This window comes from Gambusia affinis, linkage group LG02 (assembly GCF_019740435.1).
Source record: "Gambusia affinis linkage group LG02, SWU_Gaff_1.0, whole genome shotgun sequence".
Lineage (NCBI taxonomy): Eukaryota > Metazoa > Chordata > Actinopteri > Cyprinodontiformes > Poeciliidae > Gambusia > Gambusia affinis.
In genome coordinates this window covers 18,260,906-18,279,982 of record NC_057869.1, presented here as the reverse complement: position 1 = coordinate 18,279,982, position 19,077 = coordinate 18,260,906, and the positions used below count along the sequence as shown (strand labels likewise).

The 19,077-nt window shown below is 37.9% G+C and overlaps 1 protein-coding gene across 3 annotated transcripts in view; it reads left to right on the top strand.

Annotated features, from left to right (window-relative positions):
* syt7b (synaptotagmin VIIb) overlaps positions 1-19,077 on the top strand; it is a 100,672-nt gene that overhangs the window by 68,435 nt on the left and 13,160 nt on the right. For 2 of the 3 annotated variants that reach the window (XM_044100270.1, XM_044100277.1), the window contains one exon: positions 5,348-5,470. The exons of the other annotated variant lie outside the window; for it this stretch is intronic. In XM_044100270.1, the coding sequence (XP_043956205.1) occupies positions 5,348-5,470 (123 nt within the window). The remainder of the gene's footprint in view (positions 1-5,347; positions 5,471-19,077) is intronic. 3 annotated transcript variants of the gene reach the window in all.

Below are 19,077 nucleotides of genomic sequence, written 5' to 3'. Positions count from 1 at the left end.
GTTTGGTTTTATCATTAAAACGTGGCAATACCAAATAACATCTTCAATGTATTTTTGATGTTTAACTAACCAAACATTTAAGTAGAATGTGGCATTGACGAAAACCTAAACATATTGCTTTCTGAATGTTAGGAATTAATGTAAGTGTTGTTTCATAATTTATAGGATAAATGTAAGAAATTAAGCTTTTCCAAGCAAGTGTGTGCTAATTTGTAAAAAAGAAAAACAAAAAAAACAGGACAAGATAAACTAAACCGGTCATACATCTTTTAATCATGTACTGTCATTCTCACTTCATACATCTTACTTATACATTAATTATATTATATTATTTAGTGCAGAGTTAGAGAATGTGTGCAACTCTATGTAGGGAATAGATCAGATACGATGCACTTTAAGTAGACTCAGTGATTTCAAGTATATATCAGTGAAAATAACAAGTTCGCTGTCAGTGTTGGAAATGCTGAGATGGATTTTGTGTTGGTGTTTTAAGTTTTACATTAAGCTTGTATTTCCCTGAGTTTTTGTTTGCTTAAAGATTGCACTATTCAGTGTTTTTATAAATCATAGTAAATCTTTTTCTGTGCAGCACTCTGTAGCTAGTCCCTGCACACACATCTCACAGCTGGCTGCACACAGAACACAAAGGATGGCCTCTTTATAGAAAAATAGCTTGTGCCTCATGCTCCAGTTTACTGTGGTTGAAAAAAAACATTTTTTTTGTATGTTTACCTGTTTTATTGGTATATTTACAAGTCAGAAAATAAGGTCTGTTCTTCTAGGCTCACTTTTTGTAAACATACTCATGATGAGCTTGGAAACTAACACAAAAAACCTGATATAATGAACTCAGCAAAGAACTGACATTGACAACATGTAATCATATAATTGCATGCAATGGAAATGGTTACACAGCATCTTAGATTTAACTTACAACACAATGTTACTTGGCAATGTCGAAGCAGCCAATCCAAAGATCAGTGGTACGAATTCCACCTCTGCCTCTCCCCAATTAAGATATATTTTTACTCAAACCACCAACCTGACATCAAACATAAAATACTAAAGACTCACTGTATAGAAAACCCTTAATCGGATGTTTTAGTCAAACAATATTCCATGCAATATCTGGTGGGCAGGATAGATATTGGAATACAGAGGCCCCTGATTTTTTGAGTACCAGAGCCCAGAGAGATCTCCTCCACTGCTTGACTTGAATGATAAATTACAGATGATGTGCTGTACCTCACCGGCCTCCCTTCCTGACCATAAACACACACTCTTGCACGCATCAATAACCAAACCTCTTCCGTTCTGAGCTTTTTGCCGGTTCTCTTAGTAACATTGACTCCAGGCTGAAAACCATATTGAGGTTTCATTGCTTGCAATCTCTGTCTTTATGAATGTCAGTGGAGCAAATATATTAGTTTTTGGCACCTGTGGTGATTGGGGATATTATGCATTTGTCAACTTGCGGTATGGACAAAAAAACCCAGCAGCTTTCTTCCATTTGTATCTTGTGTCACAAAGCTTTTATTCCATATTGATAGACCTGCTCTAGGTGGTAATGATTTCGGCATCCTTTGGTTTGGGCGCACGCTTCTTTTACTATGATCTATACAAATTCAGTCAGTCCATCAATGAGCATCATGAGGGTTGTGTTTATGCGTTCCCAGTGGGCTATTGCCTCTTGAGTACTAATATGTTCCCTCTTGCTGTCAATACGTCCTCTACAAACAGCATTGAATTAAGGATAGAAGTGCACTATAGAAGGCGTATGGCAGCTAGAAAAGAAAGAAATGTGATATTTGCAGAGATGAGAGAAAGATCAGTGGGAAAATAAGCAGAAAACATCAAATAACTTTCATTTTGTGCATACTTCTAAGCTTTAGGCACACTTTCATGTCTGTTGATGTTTGTTTAATCAGTGAAGGGATTAATGTACTATTAGGGAGTTTTGTTTCCTGCCTTAAATTAATTATTGTTTCAACCAAGAGCACTAAAAACTCACACTCTTCAGTGATGTAAGAGTTCAGTATCAAACTTATATCACTTACTGTAGCTAGGAACGTGAGATGGCAAGTATTACTTTAAACGAAAAATACATTAGACATAAACCTTTAATTAAGCTGATAATGGTTCTATTTGATTCTGTTTGTTTTTGTATGAGTTACAACAACATTCATTTTCCTTCTGGGATTAATAAAGTAAAGTGACTCTACGAAATCATAGGGAGTATACAACTTTGGGAAGAGGATCTTTCCCAGCTGTCCATTCGAAAGAATTTTTGCTCCTGGACTCTCCTCCCAGTCTCACACTCTTTGCCTCCTTGGAGGGAACTTCTTTCTTCAATGGCAAAAGAAGGGACTACTTCATTCAAGAAACCCTGTAGCCAAAGTCGTAATTTCAGAGTACTTTTTATGTACCAAGCGTCTGTGTTCCCAAGAAATAAGCCTTGGCCCTTGGCTTGTTTGAAATTCTGCAAAATCTTTGAATTATAGATTCCCCAACAGAGACATTGTGCCTCTTTCCATCGCTGAACTGATGCTGATGCTATTCTACTGAGGGAGAAGAACCACAGCCAATGCTACCTGCACGAGGTAGCCGAGTCAACGTTTGCCCCAGGACTGGAGAGCATCACCTGGAGTTAAAAGGAGAAGAACCTCAGCCCCACATACGCAGCCTGGCAGAGCGGCTGCTGTAACTACTTTCCCTTTTTATTTATATGAGAGGCCACGGGCACTAGTTTTCCCCTTTGCTGCCTCCCCCGTTTCAAGAGAAAGAAGGAATTTCAGTTCCAGACGGTTGTTCTACCACAAACTGAGCAGCAACTGCCTTTGATTCCCCAGCCGACACAAAATCCCTGTGCTATTAGGTTTCCATCATTCATTGGAGTTTCCTAGCATCATTAAGGATGACTAATGCAAGAGGCATGCCAGGGCAGAGATAAGTTAGCTCAAGAAAAACAATTTAAATATTGGTTTTGATTTTCTGTTTTGTTGTGTTTTATTGAGTTTTCCAGGATTTAATCATGCAAACTGCTTGGGAGGAAACAGCCCACCTATAGTATTAATATTTTATAAGGTTATTGACTGATAATCAAACAATGTGAGTTTACTACATTTTACCAGAGCTTTTCTTTCGTCCCTTTCACTCTCCGACAACGTGACAATTCTTTCTTTCTGCCTGAGGAAAGCTCATAGTGGTGATGTGAAATGTGGTTCTTTCACTTTATTGGCTGAAACCAATTAAAAAAAGTGTGTGCATTGCCAATAAACGCCAGTATGTTAATCAGGTGTTAGTTCCCCCAGTCTTTCAAACAGCTCTGATTTACACTGTAAACAAGCTGAATTCAAATACAAAGTTTACCTTTTTAAAACTTCTGAAACTGCTATTTAACATATGGGGTTGTTTCCTCATAGCTTCAAGTAGTATATTTAAAAAATAATAATAATAATCACTATTGCCTCTTAAATTGGTGTTTTTAATCTTTTTTTCTCGGTTTCTTTTCTGGCAAAATGTTCCTGGATTTCTCATGGTGCGTCGCCCCAGTCAGAGTTCAGAACAGCAGATTCTGGTGCTGCTAAGGGGAAAACCAGTACTGATGACCATTAAAGTTATAGTCATGCTTTTAGAAGTTTGCATTGAATGCACACAAGCCAAGCAAGCAATATACTTGACACATATGTTGGTAATACCCCCTTAAAGAGGAATTATCTAGTAGTCCAGTTTATCAAAGCTTTCACAATCTGTTATTATCTGAATCATTACTCTAAGACATGTAAATAGCCTCTACAAAAACGTTGAGTTTAACAACATAAGTTGTAATTTTCTGTATCTATAAAAGCTTTAACTGCTTTGTTTAAAGTAGTGTACACTCTGCAAATGTCAGAGGTCACTGCATTGTCACTCAGTCGTATTATTCTTCATGTTATATCATTGTTTATTTTTTGTTAGTTTTTACTTTTTAGTATTATATATTAGTTTTGCTATTCTTTCATTTTTTTTACATATAGTTTAGTTGAGTGTTACTAGCTAAGGACGTTAATTGATTAAAGTATTTAACGGAAATATGTAATTGATTTTGGTATTAAACTCATACTGTATATAGAAGAGAGGTTGTTTGTGTTTATTCCATATTTACATGTGCAGTGCTGGACATATTCTTTTATCTATTATATTTTAACATAGATAAAAGAATCTATATTATTCTATATTATTATTATTAAATCTACATAAAATATTAAAGCCTGATGAGGGTTTAATATTTAAGTCTCTTCAGGCAGGCATTCATGAACAATAACTGAGACTGAAAGCTATTTTTCTATTATTTCATAATAATCAAGTGGTGGCCTGACTTGGTATTTTAGATCTAAATTAATTGTATTCATTTTTGCCTTTGACATTTAGTAATAGTTTTCATAGTCAAACTAAACCCATTCTTGCCCAGAAGGAGAAAAAAGTTTTATCATCACCTGTTATCTCAAATAAAACTAGAAATAACTACAAATATTGTACACACTCTAATTTCAGCATTAAAGGATCAAACAACTAAGGACTCAGTATGTGATAAATAAACTGGCACATTAGCAAACAGTCCTTCCAGAACAAGCTGCTTATCCTATTGTCACAGAATGCTGAGTGATCATAGGCTCCACGGCTCGACTCATTGCATAAAATGTGAGAATAAGATTTTTGTAGTGATTAATATGTTCTGTGGCTTTTGATAGCTCATTCCTACAGAGCTGCAAAATTAAAAAGATCAAGCAACATCTTGATCTTTTTAACTTGATCTAAGCATATTTGCAAACATTAGAAATGGGAAAATTAAACTTAGAAATTTAAAGATGTGAGCAACTCTTTGCATAAATGACCCCATTGGGTTGGAAATTCATATTTCCTAATCATGTAATTTTGTCTGCCAGAGACTACAAAGCCTATCCTCACGTTATTGATGTTGATTTACTGACGTTCACATAATCTACTTTAGTTGTAAAATACATCTGAAGAAAACGTGATGCTTCTCAAAACTTGTTTTGCATAAGTGATGAAACGGCAAAACCTCCTGCTTTCTAGATGTTACCGATTGCATGCAGATTTTTATAAGATGCATTGCAAAGGTGTGGTCGCAGTTTTTGCTAAGATGAAACACTGTAGAGTCCTCACATCGTTCTACCACCTCTCTCCCACTCTCTCTTTGTACACCAAATGAATGTGTGCTGGGTGTGTTTCCCATCACTGCCTGTCTGTGTGTTTTGCCCGGAATATGTGTGTGTCGCCGTTTGTCCACATATTCCACCTGTGTGTGGACTTGTGATCCCTTGTTTGTCTCTGTATGTGTGTCCAGTGAGGGGAAGATGGTTGTTCTGTCTCTAGCAATCGGGCTGGCTGAACAGGATGACTTTGCCAACCTCCCAGATCTTCAGGAAGCTCCGGCAAGCAAAGAAAATGAAACCACACCAGATAAAAGGTAATTACAGATGGAGGCACATGAATGTGAGCACGATATGTGAAGTAGACGGGAGTGTCATAAACGCCTCACGCTCTGTTAAATCCTCAGTACTTCAGCTTTCTAAGTTGTTCAAAATGGGACCTCTATGTTCTGTGGATTTGATAGCTCATTCTGTGAGTCCTGATAGTTTGAGATTGGACTTCAGTGGATCAGGCCTGATGCTGTGCAGTTAAAATATCCCACTAAAAGTTGAATCCTGCAGTTTGAAGACTGAATGTTGAAGTTTTGTGTGTTCTGCGAGTTATTTCTGCAGAATGACATGTTGCTCAGTCCTGTGGGACACTGGTCCATTTTAAGGTCTTCGTACCATGAGGGATATGCTTATGGTAAATGCAAAGTAATTGTCATTTAGCTTAAGGTTTCAGTATTTAAAGCTTTTTATATTATCTGTTAAAATTTTTACAGTTGATTGATTTGTTTTGTGTTGATGCCTGTTTTTTACTGTATGGATTCAGAGATTTGTATGGCTGTTAGCCCCTCACTAATTAGGAAAATTAAAGTTTCACAAAAAACAAATTGTAAACTCTCTAATAATACCTTAGCCTTATGTTTCCACCGCAGGTATCATCCCTGCTACTGTTTCCTCAAGATTTTGGTTTTAGAAGGCCACAATTTAATTTGCAATGCTTGATTATGGAAAGCTTTGATTATTTCAACTTACATTTTTAACTTCTGCTAATACAGATAGACAGCAGTTCCATGTGGGTTTTTTTTTTTTTACAGCTGTTCTGTAATTTGGCAAAGGAGTGGCAAAAGCTCTAGGCATAGTGGCAATGCTGGACCTCTTTGTGAAATATGTATGTGGAAATCCCTTATATATATTGAAAGTCGACAGAATGTCCATGAAAACAATTAAATCTTTATTGTTACATTATCTCTTCTAAGAAAAGACTTGTTGTATGACTAGCTGTCTTTAGTCTCATCTGTTAAGAAGAAAAAGTGCTCGTTTTCTCAGTTTCAGCACATTTGTCAGTGTACTTTGCATTTCTGGGACTTTTAGTTCATAAGTTCTAAGAAACGTACTTTGTTTTGTTAGGTTTCTGTTTTACCTTGGCCTCAGAGATTTGTTTTTTTATTTCAATTATTCTGTGAAAAGTGAATGCTGTTTTAAAGTGTGATATAATATTAAACTTTTCAAGCTTCTTGTCATAGATGAAATTCCAAACACCCATGTAGTGCAGTAAGCACTTAAATAAAAAAAAACTCCTTAAACTCGACCAATTCCCAGAAACAGGTAAACAACTTGACCACGTCATTCTCTAGCGTTTAATTATAACATTACATTTTCTGGATTTCTCTCCCTCGAATATGCTAGCTCTCTGTCATTTTGCCCTAAAAGCTTTGTGGGCTTTTAAAATTTCCCCACTTATTTTATGCCTAACTTGAAGTTTTCTCTCATTTTTATATTACATAATAGCACAATTTCCCACCAGTTGTTTCCTTTATTTGTTGTTGTTGCATTTTCACTCCCATATCCTCTGTGGTCCCCACCCAGAACTTTGAAAGTCTGCTTGACTGCAGCTCTTTGCGGCTCCTTTGATGTTTGAATCACAGACACAGGAGCAGGGCACCCTCATTATTTAGAAGTAAGATTCTCTGCATGAAACGCTCATCTAATAATATGCTAAGTTCTCTCATCTACCAGTCATCTCGCAGCAGCAGTCACAGACTAACACAGTCTCCCAGCTGGTGAACAAAGGACTGCACAGGCTTCTCTCTTATCGCATCAGTGTTTGAGGGATAAAGTACTTACCACACTGCCTTCACTCTGCTGGGCTCAGGACAGCAGGGCATAGTTCAGGATAAACATCTATACATTCCAGCATAGGTGTTTTTATGTGGTGTTGTTGTTTTTTTTCCCATTAAGTATCTTAGCTGCGCAAAGGTTTATCAAAACATGCCTTCAGTGCATCAAACCATGCTACTATAACTAGGTTATCTGTGAACTTTTGGTGGATGAAGACTAGAAGCTTGTCTTGGAAAGGAATGTAATATAATTGGGTTTTGTTTTTTTTTTTGCAAAAATGATTTAAAAACAGTGTTGTAAACAAATGATGACCACCACTGTCTTGCCTGTGGGGTTGTCAGGTGCCTCATTCTGATCACATTCCAGCCACCTCGCCTCCAGCCAGAGAGCTCATGTTGGTCAAGTTGTCCACTGTTCTTCCACATCTAATAACAGCTCTCTATCATCATAATCTCTATCTGTCCTTCTCCTCCCTTTGTCTCTGTAGTTATTTTTCGAGCTGCGTTTCTGTCTGCTGGTCTGCTCCTGGCTGTTGTCAGAAAGCCTTCAGCACGACTGAGCAAGATGCAATGGGATGATTCGGCCAAGATTATGTGTGACAAAACAAGAAGCTGTCAGACAGCCACACAGAGAGAGGATGAAGGAAAATCATTTGCCTCCAGTTCTCTAGACGAATTATGCTTCAAGACAAAAATAGGCTCAAAACTGGAGGTTCGAGGCAAAACTTTTGCCATATATATTTTCACCTGAAAAACCTAAAAAAAAAAAAACAGATAGCAGATAAATAAAGTGATAAGGTTTATACATAAATAAGAAATAAACAAGCTGGATATGGACATGTTGCATGATGAAAGCTAAATTTAGATCTATTATAATTTGCAAACGTCTTGCTTCTTTGTGAGCTCTCTGCAGAAAAGATATCTCACAATAACAACTGTGAATCTTGGTTTTTTCTCCAGCTGGAAACTATGTCGATGAAAACTGTGAGCCTGAAACAAAACAGTGAATGCGTGGGCTGCTCTGAGTTATAAAAGGTTAAAATCTCTGTGGATCTCAGATGAGCCGCACGGAATCGGCAATAACTTTAGGAAGTTCATTATGAGTTATCTCTTTCACAGTGTGCTGACTCAATTCATCCCCCGTTAACATGAACATATTAGTCTAACTTCATTGTCTTCTCAACATTACAGCTACAAAGCTAATTAGTGGTATGAAACAAATTACGGGGGAATATTAATATTAGTAAATATTAATGAATATTTCCCCTTGCTAAATAAGCTTACTCTGCTTTTTTACACTGTTATGTGGCTTATGGACTAAGCCACATAACAGGAAATTATGCACATTTTCATACTTTTTTGAAGCTATAATTTTAATCTTAACCTTAATTTGGTGACACACCTGTATTTCTTAAAATGTAATCTCTGCATTTAACAGAGATTCCAATACACTTTGAGGTGATAGTGCCTCACTTAATTTAATGCTACTAGTATATTTTTAACATTTGTCAGGAATGCATTTATACAGTACATTATCACTTCACGTCACTTCTTCTTAATTACACCTCATTTATCAAAGATTTTGCTTAACAATGCACTTAGTCTACTGTATTCAATAAGTGTACATTCTTATTTAGCTTATGTACATTTTAACATGCTGTTTTAACACATAAAAACTTTGGTTTGGTTCTTGTTTTGTTTTCCCGTTCTTCTTTCTGAGCTTCACTCCCTGAGTTACTTTTTTTTTTATATTACTTTTATGCCTGGTAGTGAGTTTTGTTTTCTGTTGACCTTTTCAAGTGACAAAAATATATACACACGTCGTAAAAATCTATGAAGTTAGCATAGACTTTTATCTGCAGGAAAAGTTGTGTTGACACTAGTTTTTAGCGCGAAGCCTACTGGGCAGATCCAAATGAAATAAAAACACAACCTCAGAAGTCAAAAGAGAAACTTGGACTTGTCAACAAGTTGTGCCATTTTGAAAAATATTCAATAGAATCATTGCATTGACTGTTGTTTCACCAAAACCATGACTAATTGTCTCATTATGATGTTTAAAATAGAAATATAATGTTGAATTTTTTTCATTGCATTGCTTTATTGACAGATCTTAAGCAGTTGTGAGGCTCAGATATTTTGTCTTGATTAAAATTAAGCTGTCGGGTGTATACTAAACATCGTCACACTTCTGTGGTCAGATGTTGACATTTATGGGATTGCAGGTGTGATGGCTTTTTTTCAAAGAACAGTTTACCCAAGAAGTTAGAATTTATTCAAGTTTCCATCTGAAGGGAACAATCTATAGCTTGTTCTTTTATAGAAAACAAATACTGTAGCTAACCTGTGCACAAATATGGTCAGCTTAAATGTGAAACTGTGTCAAATTGTGTTTCATTTTGACACCAGCACATGATGGGCTCTGGTTTTCCACTATTTGATTTGTATCTAAGTTTTGGTGCGGAGTTGCTCAGCTGTGTCTTGTCAGTGACTATTCCCCACTGGAGGAGTTGTTTTCCATTCTTATTTTTGCAGGATTCTCTGTAATGTAAAATCTAAAATGGTTGACATCTGGACTATGTCTTTGATCACAAAAAAAATAATAAAAATCCTAAATATAACATGCAGAAGATCCTCTCTCCATCCTCTAACTCTGTTAATGGGTCCTCTAATCTGTGATATGCAGTTTCACGTTAAGTAAGTCCATGTGAGACACTGTGGTGGACTGGACAAAGCCACACATAATCACCCACCTGCAGATAACGATGGTGGCTGTTTTTGTTATTATCGTCTCAGAAAGCTGCCTTTGCACGCCAGAGCTGCATCTTAATGAGCTCAGGGATGCACCGCACACAGAGATGCAACAGGGAAATAAATATGAATAAACCCAAAAGAGTTCACTGGCCCCAGACAACCCACCTTTGAACAATGAGGTTGTAAAAGCTGTGAAGACATGTGATGCTTTCCAATGTGAAACATTTCTGTTTAGTTTGATTCTGTGTAAACCAGTAATGTTTTACCTGACAATGACTGCAAAATTTCACTTGCAGTCATTTCGAACGGCCCATTCTCTTGAACCTTATCAACCTAATGTCACTAAGGTGCTTGTAAACATGTTTGGGTTTACAGTGGATTGAGACTGAGGTAACAAAACTTCTTTTAATTTTTGGATGTTTGTGTCCTGCTGACCCAGCCTGAGAGAGCCTTTAGAACGGGGGCTGTCAAATCCAGATCTTGAGGGCCAATGTCCCCTAACTATTGAATGTGTCCGCTTCAACACTTGTCAAATGATGAGGGCATTAGAAGGACTCATGGGAACTTGACTTGAGTAATTCTGCCATTTGATGCAGGTGTGTTGGACCAGTGACACATTTAAGATTTCACAATATTTTAATGTATTAGACAATAAATTTGAAGTTTTATCTGTAAACCATAATCATCAAAGTTGAAACAAAATAAATATTGCACTTATATTGTTTTGAATTGATATAATAATAAGGGCTGAACACAACCCCAATTTTTATTTTATTTTATTTTTATTTTTCTCAGTCAGCTGACTTGCAAGCTGCCAAACTATTTCTGGTACTGTTGAAAATTATAAAAAGGATGAAAGCTGTGCAATGATATCCATCTTAATCACCCTGAGAATTTTTGCATGGAGAAAAATCTTAAAAAATTACAATCACAAGGCTCATATTTGCTCTTAGGAGGTCAGCAGCTGCTTAAGGTGTCTGAGCACAGAGCTACAGACAATAGAAATAAAATATGTGCCATAAACATTTGTTTGATCCAGATGCTTTAAAATGTCCTCACACATAGCAAATATTTATTTAAATTGCTTCGCAGAAAAATCAAAAATAAAAAAAACACCCTCCAGGTTATAATGATCTGTCAGTGTTGTGTTTGCTGCTTGCACTGTAGCCCAACATGGCCTGAAATTATAAATAGTCATTTGACAGTGAGTGCTGACAGTGTGTGGGAGTTTAGGTTTCCACACTGTCATTCAGTGGATCAACAGGAAAGTGTTTTTACACATAGATTAGAATAAACAAATTCAGACCAGTCCCTTCAGCTGCACATATATTTTAATGCGTTGATGTTATTTCGTCTTAACTATAGTTTTATTTGACAATAGTGTGCGGAGTTGCACATTGTAACACAGTATGTTATAGACCAAGCAGGAAGTAGTCACCGTATATCAGCTGACATATTTGGAAAGTCGACTCGTTCCAAAGTTAGTCTTAGGCAGCAATCACAGAGTCTCACCATAATAACTCTCTGGGCTGCCAGCCATCAGTCTCTACTGTAGTCTTCAGAACCAGTGGTGGCCTGAGAGGGAAGATGATTGGAAGGGGGAAAAAAAGAGATGTAGGTCAGCACAAAGGAGGATCTTTTGGAAAAAGAAAAACTGTCAAAAATCCAACTGCACCTCATTCACAATTCCTTCTGCTGCTGCCTTGGTCACAGAGTTGATTTAATGCAGGTCATGAAAGAGGTGGGGCTGAAGGTGACAGTGATCAGCTCTTGATGTCAGTAATCAAATGTTATTGATTTTGTTTTGAATTTTTACAAAAGGAGAGGGGACATTTTATGTTGTGCTTTATGCATAAATCTACAAAAAAAAAAAAAAGAAAAAGAAAGCTACGCCCAGTGGATAAATCTTTGAAAACAGGACAGGGGGAGTTCGTTCCAGCAGCACCTGGCCGGTCCATCTTCGTAGATGGCTCCATTAGTTGTATTAGCTGCCGTTCTGAGGAGGGGGAGGAGGCTCAGTGATTTGTCCCCGCTGAAGGGGAGCGCTGACTGCTCTGACATTGAAACCTGGGCCTCATCCATCAAAAGACATGGGACCAATATTGCATTTTTGTGGTCTCCTAGGGCGACTGTATGATCAGCAAGACCCAGATACAGAATGTTTAGGGAGACACATTCCTACCCTGGTCCTGCTGGTTCAGTTCATACTTCAGGTTTTCACCCAACCATTCACTCTTATTCTTCCCTCTCTGTGGTCTGTTTTTCGAAACCCCCCTCAACATTTTTCCCTTTAGATTCCACCTGGCATCCTCATCTCTTCAATCCTCCATCGCCACCATTTCTTATTCTCTCTCCCATCTCTGGTTTATCTAATAGCATAAGAACCTACCTTCTTATTCTCTTTGTTGTTATGCCAGTTTTCTCTCCCATTTCCCTTTCCACCATCACTATTCATTTAATCCCAGTTTTCCTGAGGGTGTTGACTGGTGCTGTGATGGAAACAATGTCACATCAGTGCATCTCTATCAGTGTAGATGACTGTCGGTCTGGCCAGACTCCTTCATTGCTAACCATTAAAAGTAGAAATGAGATGCCATAAAGTAAATGTGATGTTGCAGCAAGATTCATGTCGTGATAAGCATTTTGATTAAAGTTTGGAATGAGAATGCTTTATTTTCTAAACAGTTTAGTTCAATTATCCGACATCACTCATAAGAAGGCCTACATTAATTTTAAACTATTCTCCTGGTTGAAGCCAAGCATTAAGCACAATATTTGCTATTACAAGTCCATATGAATAATTTTATTCCAAGGTAGAGTATGCCAATGATTTTGGTGTGACTTTTTGAATTCAAATTTTCAGTGTCTTGACTTTTTACGAGTATTCTGTGGCTACAGGTGATTGTTAGACTTTGAGCAGGTGTTTTTTTTTTTTTTTCCATTTATTTATTCAGCAATTCAGCGATCCAGCAATGACTCAAATTTAATCTTGACTCATTATTCATTTTCTCATACCTCTTGTTGTAATAAAATATTTAAATCATATTCTTTTGTTAAGAAGAATATTCACTAAATATTAATAAAAATTAATTTGTGGTTTGGCTGAAGTGAGAATTAATACTATCAAATTAATAGTTTAAAAAAATATCATCACATCTGAATTTATTTTTAACTTTTTAATCTCTCCACAATTGAAATGGTGTGTGTTATATTAATCAACTGATTAACTGCATATATGAGCAATAAATGGTTTTAAGTGTTGGAAAAAGCCTGACGAACCTGCAGTGCTGCAACTTGAAGGACTAACACAAAAGTACCTCCAATCAGATGCAAATGAATGGGAAAACAAGTACTTTAAATACAGCAGAAACTTAAAGAGGTACACACACATGGCGACACCACGACACGTTGGACGGGGGGCTGGGGGGACACCACAAAAAAACAGGACATTTCCTCACTTTCTAAAAATATCCCGGGACGTCCGGGACAGGACGTGAAATACCATGTCCTGGGAAATACGGACGTTTGGTCACCCTAGAGTAAAACTCGAGCAGTGGGACTGAGCCAAAGCGCTCTGCCAGAAGTGTGTCAGACTGCAAGTCAATGAGCTCCATCTGAACATCACTGGATGCATTATCTACACTGCAAGTGAAGGGAGAAGACACCATTTGCATTTCACTCTCAACAGCTTTGAAGTCTTGAAATCGCCTTGAAAACTCAGCATGAAGTGCTTCTAACATGGATGAGAACCTCTGGAGCTGATCTGCTGCTGGGGTGGCTTGCTTCAGTGTTGGCAGATGAGTGAGATTATTAGCCTTGATTTGGCTTGGCAGAAGCTGCAACTTCCCACAGAAGGCTTTGACTGCACTGTACATTTCATACACAAAAAGACCCTTGCTCTGCAGTTTGACATTTAGTTCATTCATCTGAGCAGTCACATCAACAGTAAAACCAAGATCTGCCAGCCAGTCTGTCTCTGCAAGCTGAGGGATGCCGTGCCCCTTCCTCACAGAGAACTCCTGAATCTCCTCTCTCAGGTCCCAGAAGCTTTTCAGCACTTTTCCCAGACTGAGCCACCTGACTGCTGTATGGTAGCTTAGGTCCTGGTGATCAGTCTCAGTTTCCTCTAAAAGTGAAACAAACTGTCTATGGGTTAGTGCCCTTGCTCTGATGAAATTAACTGTTTTAGTTACGACATCAACCACATGATTCATTTTTAACACTGACTTACACAACACTTCTTGATGCATAATACAATGAAACAAAGTTAATTTCTGCTCAGGGTTCTTTCCTGCCAGTTTGTCCTGGATTCTCTTTAATAAACCAACTTTTTTTCCTGTGAGATTTGGACACCCATCTGTTGTCACGCCCACCAGTTTGTCCCAGTTCAGACCCAAGCTTTCCAGACACGCATTTACCTCTACTAAGAGCTCACTCCCTGTTGTTGTCCCTTTCATTGACCGCATGCCTGCCAGCTTCTCCGAGATGCTGAATTCTGCATTGATCCCGCGCACGAAGATGAGCAGCTGGGCAGTGTCCCGTATGTCCCAGCTCTCATCCAAAGCCAGGGAAAAATACTCAAAATCATTCACGCTGTCTTTCAGTTGCAGCACCAGCTTCGTCGCGATGTCCTCAACCCTTCTCGTTACGTTTGCGGCGGGAGAGGGAGATGTTCTCAAAGCGTCTTTTTTCTCAGGACATATTAGCGCTGACGAGTCCACCAAGCACTGCTTAATATACTCTCCGTCAGAGAAAGGTTTGCTCTTCCTAGCAATCTTGTGGGATATGACAAAACTTGCCTTGACTGCAGCTCCTCTAGATGCCAGGCGTTTTGTAAAAAGTGTTTGTTGAGCTTGCAACAGCTCTACAGTACAGACGACTCAGCGACGTGCTCTTTCTCTGAAAAGTTCTTGTATCTCTTCTGTGTTTGGTCACGTAGTGACGGTGGATATTATACTCCTTTAACACAGCCACCTGCGCACCACAAACTAAACACACGGCCTTGCCTTTGACTTCAATAAAGAAATATTTCGCTGTCCATGCCTTGTTAAAAATGCAGAATTCGGAATCAACTTTTCTTTTTTTACCGTGAGATTACATTTTGTGGGGATCGTGTATTCGGCTACTAGCATCACCTGTTGCTGTGCGTTAGCATTTACGTACGTGCATTCATAAACGGTGCGTCAAGCCCTTTCAAAATAAAAGACAGCTGTGTCGCATGCACACGAAAATACGGTGTTTTGTTTTGACTGGGGGGACGCGGGCCGGACAGGGATGCTCTAAGGCCCAGGTCTGCTCCAAGAGAAAAGCTTAATAAAAAGCATACGGTTACGCTACGAGATGGATACGAGAAAATTTCTGAAGTGCTGAACATCCTGTGCATTTCAGCGAAATCCATCATCAAGAAATTGAAGGGATATGGTGGCAGAAAGGTGGTGGCACCAAACAGCTAAACTCACCCAGTACTTTGAGACCCCATTCACATTAAGAGGTTGTGTTCTGGGCAAATATATTAGCTTACGCTGATCAATTTAAGCTTTTCTATAATGTATTTTATGTTGTTTCTGCCTTATTGCTGCTTCAAACTGTTCAAGCAGACCAGGCCACAAAGCATGCAGTAGCCGACTGTTTTTAGTCCACTTTGATCCCTGATAGTACAGAAACGCAAGATCATCGTCAAAAAATGCGGTTTTATTCCATTTTACCAGTTTCCCTTACTTCTTTTTCCACAGAAGGAACCAGTATGTTTGAGGTGAACACAACCAAAGGTGTACTTCTAATTTACAAGATGTTGTAAATTAGCATTTTAGAAGGTTAAAAATCTATGACCTTTTCATCATCTAGATTTTGAAAAATTGCTAAGAAGCATAACTGTCTTTGTATACAGAAATGTTTGATTATAAAAAAAAGTCACCTAAAAGTTTAATTATTCTGGGATTTAGCAAATATAAATTACTTTTGTAATCCAGCTGACCTAAAACAGGAATTATTTGGTCAATGTCATTTTCTATCCTTCATTGGTTGTAATCGCTTCACAGATGGGGAAAAACTAAAGGCCATTCCCAAGCTTCCAAAATGCATGAACATACTTCTCAGACTATGTTGCTTTGCCTTCTCTGTTCTTGTGATTGTACTCTTTACTAACAGACATAATTTCCAACCCAGACTTTTTGTACAGAAATAACATCTATGATCCACATCTATTACAGCTTGATGAATGATGCATGTTTCTTTCATTTATTCAGTCTCAGTTAATCAACACTGGGCAGCAGACAATAGACATGGAACATAGAAGAAGATAAGATGTCTCTGCATTGTCCTTCGGGGTGTAATGACCTGCTTTGTCCAATTACACAGAAGATGGCTTTCAACTCAAATTGAGGCCAGGAGGTTAGAAGTCAGGGTTTCTGCGCTTCCCTCATGTCAGATTGAAGGGGCAGTTTCTTCAGGCTCATTCCTATTGACCCCTCAAGAGATTGCTTGCCTCTGTGTGGGTGCACCTATTTGTTTTGTTTTAAAGACTTGCTGGCAGTTTAATTACATTTCCCTGCCATTAAAAAGGCTAAGTGTTAAATAACAGCAAAGTTTGTTTCAGTCAGATTGCCGAGATTGATTTAGCAGGAGGGAAAGGAAGCTCTATGGGTGCTCATTCCTGTTTTAGCCTGTTGAGTGTCATGACTGGAGGTTATCTTGCACTTCTCTTTTTGACATTTACAAATCAGCCATTTGCAGCATAAGCGCATACTCACACTTTGGCGTGCATGAAGAGATGTTTTCACACCGTGTTGGAGGAGTGCAGCCATGGGGAAGTTAAAGAGTGTGTTTCAAAAGCCTCTATGAATGCTCGCTCCCTTCGCCTTTAGGGCTGCGTGCTATTTTCAATATGTTGCCCTCTATATTGAACTTTCTTGGATTCTGCTGGCCTATTTTGGAGGCTCCTGTTTCCATCGTTACTGAAACCCTGTGAAAAATGTATGATGGTCGGGAGTACAACCTTAAGAGGGAGCACACTCTTTCGTAGTCATGGCTACAACAACCTCTGAAGGATGAATTATGTAACTGGTGTTGTGCTTTAGATGAAATTGTCTCTGGCAGGCAAGAAGGGGCAACCCACAGGTTTAGACACTTATCCTCTGTTTTCAAACATGTATTAAGTTACATTTACATTCACCTTTTCTAGCTGAATAAATTTTGAGTAGTCAAAGTAAATTTATTCTTTTTCCACAACAGCATTTCATGTCTAAATTGTGTGTTAATGGTGGCGTGGGGGGTGCAGCACCACTTTCCTGTATGAAACTATGTTAATTCTGATCCTGAGTATATGTTTAAACATCTATACATGCGTACATGAAGGAACTCATCCAATTACCATCCCTAGTCTCTCCAGAGGTTGTTAGCGTGTCAACATATGTTGTTTAAAGTCAACCTTTAAAGACAAAGCTTTGGCAGGTCTTTGTCTTCAATCAACATCATAGAATGCTAATCTGTGTTGAAACTGTAATACGCTGAGACCATACTTTCTTGCCCCAAGATGCAAATTTTTTTTTGCATATTAGGGCAATATTTTCACTAGACACAAATGTTATATTTTTTTACACCTGATAAACACAGACTTTTCTCAGTGATAGCAGCACAGCAACCTGGGCTTTGCATGACCTAGATAATGTGAGTCACAGATTTAAATTTTAACAGTAAAATGAAAACTAGATCTGCAAAGCAAATCTAAGTAAAACAGCCCAGCTGTGATTTTAAAAGGTTGATCCTTGATTCAGAAGGTCTTTATGAAGGCGTTCACAAAGCCAGACCCTTCGACAGTGAAGCATTTGCAGTGCATGCAGCAGAGACCCATCTGACAGGCATGTATTATCTACTGTATAATCAAAGTAAAGAGAGCCTCGGTCATGTGGCTGAGCTGCAATTGGTTTGGTGTAAAGAGCACTAAATATATCACAAGAATTGCCCTGTAATTATTATACAACAAGCATTGTGTAATATGATAAATAATAATAATAATAATAATAATAATAATAATAATAATAATAATAATAATAATAATAATAATAATAATAATAATAATAATAATAATAATAATATAACTCATCATCACTGCATTAAGCTTAACTCCAAAGTTTTGTTCTCATTAGAGAATCAATATGTGTGTGAAGTGTGTGAAGCAGCAGGCTGGTAATGAGTCACAGGTAACAAATTAACATCTTTTTTACAATATCACTGCATGGTTATAGAAATGGGATGATTTTAAGTTTGTATGTTAACAAATTAGGTGATAATGTCAATGGGAAGTTTGACCCGTTTCAGAGAGCTAGCTCTTGAGACACGCAACGACTCCCAAACGGCTCTTAATTTATTATCATCTGTTGCCTCATATTTCATCTTAATGTGGAAAGTATGAATGGTTTGAATATTAATAAGTCCACTTGCATTAAGTGTTTTTATAAGAAGTCTTGTACTTGCCCAATTTTATGTATTTCTTTTTTAAAAAGCCATCGTTATTAGTTTTGTGTAATAATTTAAACAAGCATTTTATTTTTGTTTAACACATACACAAATGAACAGAACCATATCAGAAAATGAACCAAACTATGTCCAATTCACTGCTGAATAAAGGGGCAGCTTCACGACCTGACTGTCTGTCCCCCCTCTTTGTTTCCACATAATACTATGATCCCATGTCCTCGCATGTGATTGGCCACAAGGCAGCCATGCTGCCAATCAAAGCAAAGTTCTGTCATGAGCTGGGAGGAGCCACAGAGAGTGAGAACAGAACAACTAAAGGAAAAGTGTGGAGCCAGCCCAATGGGAGTCAGCTATTCTGATTCACTACAAAGCATCATATCATATCATATCATATCATATCATATCATATCATATCATATCATATCATATCATATTGTAATGGGTACCAGGGTCCCGGACCCGTCAGCAGCAGATGAAGCTGAAAAACAGCATGTAAATGAGCACATGGGAGACAGTCTGTGTTACTCCAATTTCTCTCAGCTTATTTATTGAACAAATCAGCTCATTTAACTGTCAATACACCCCAATTT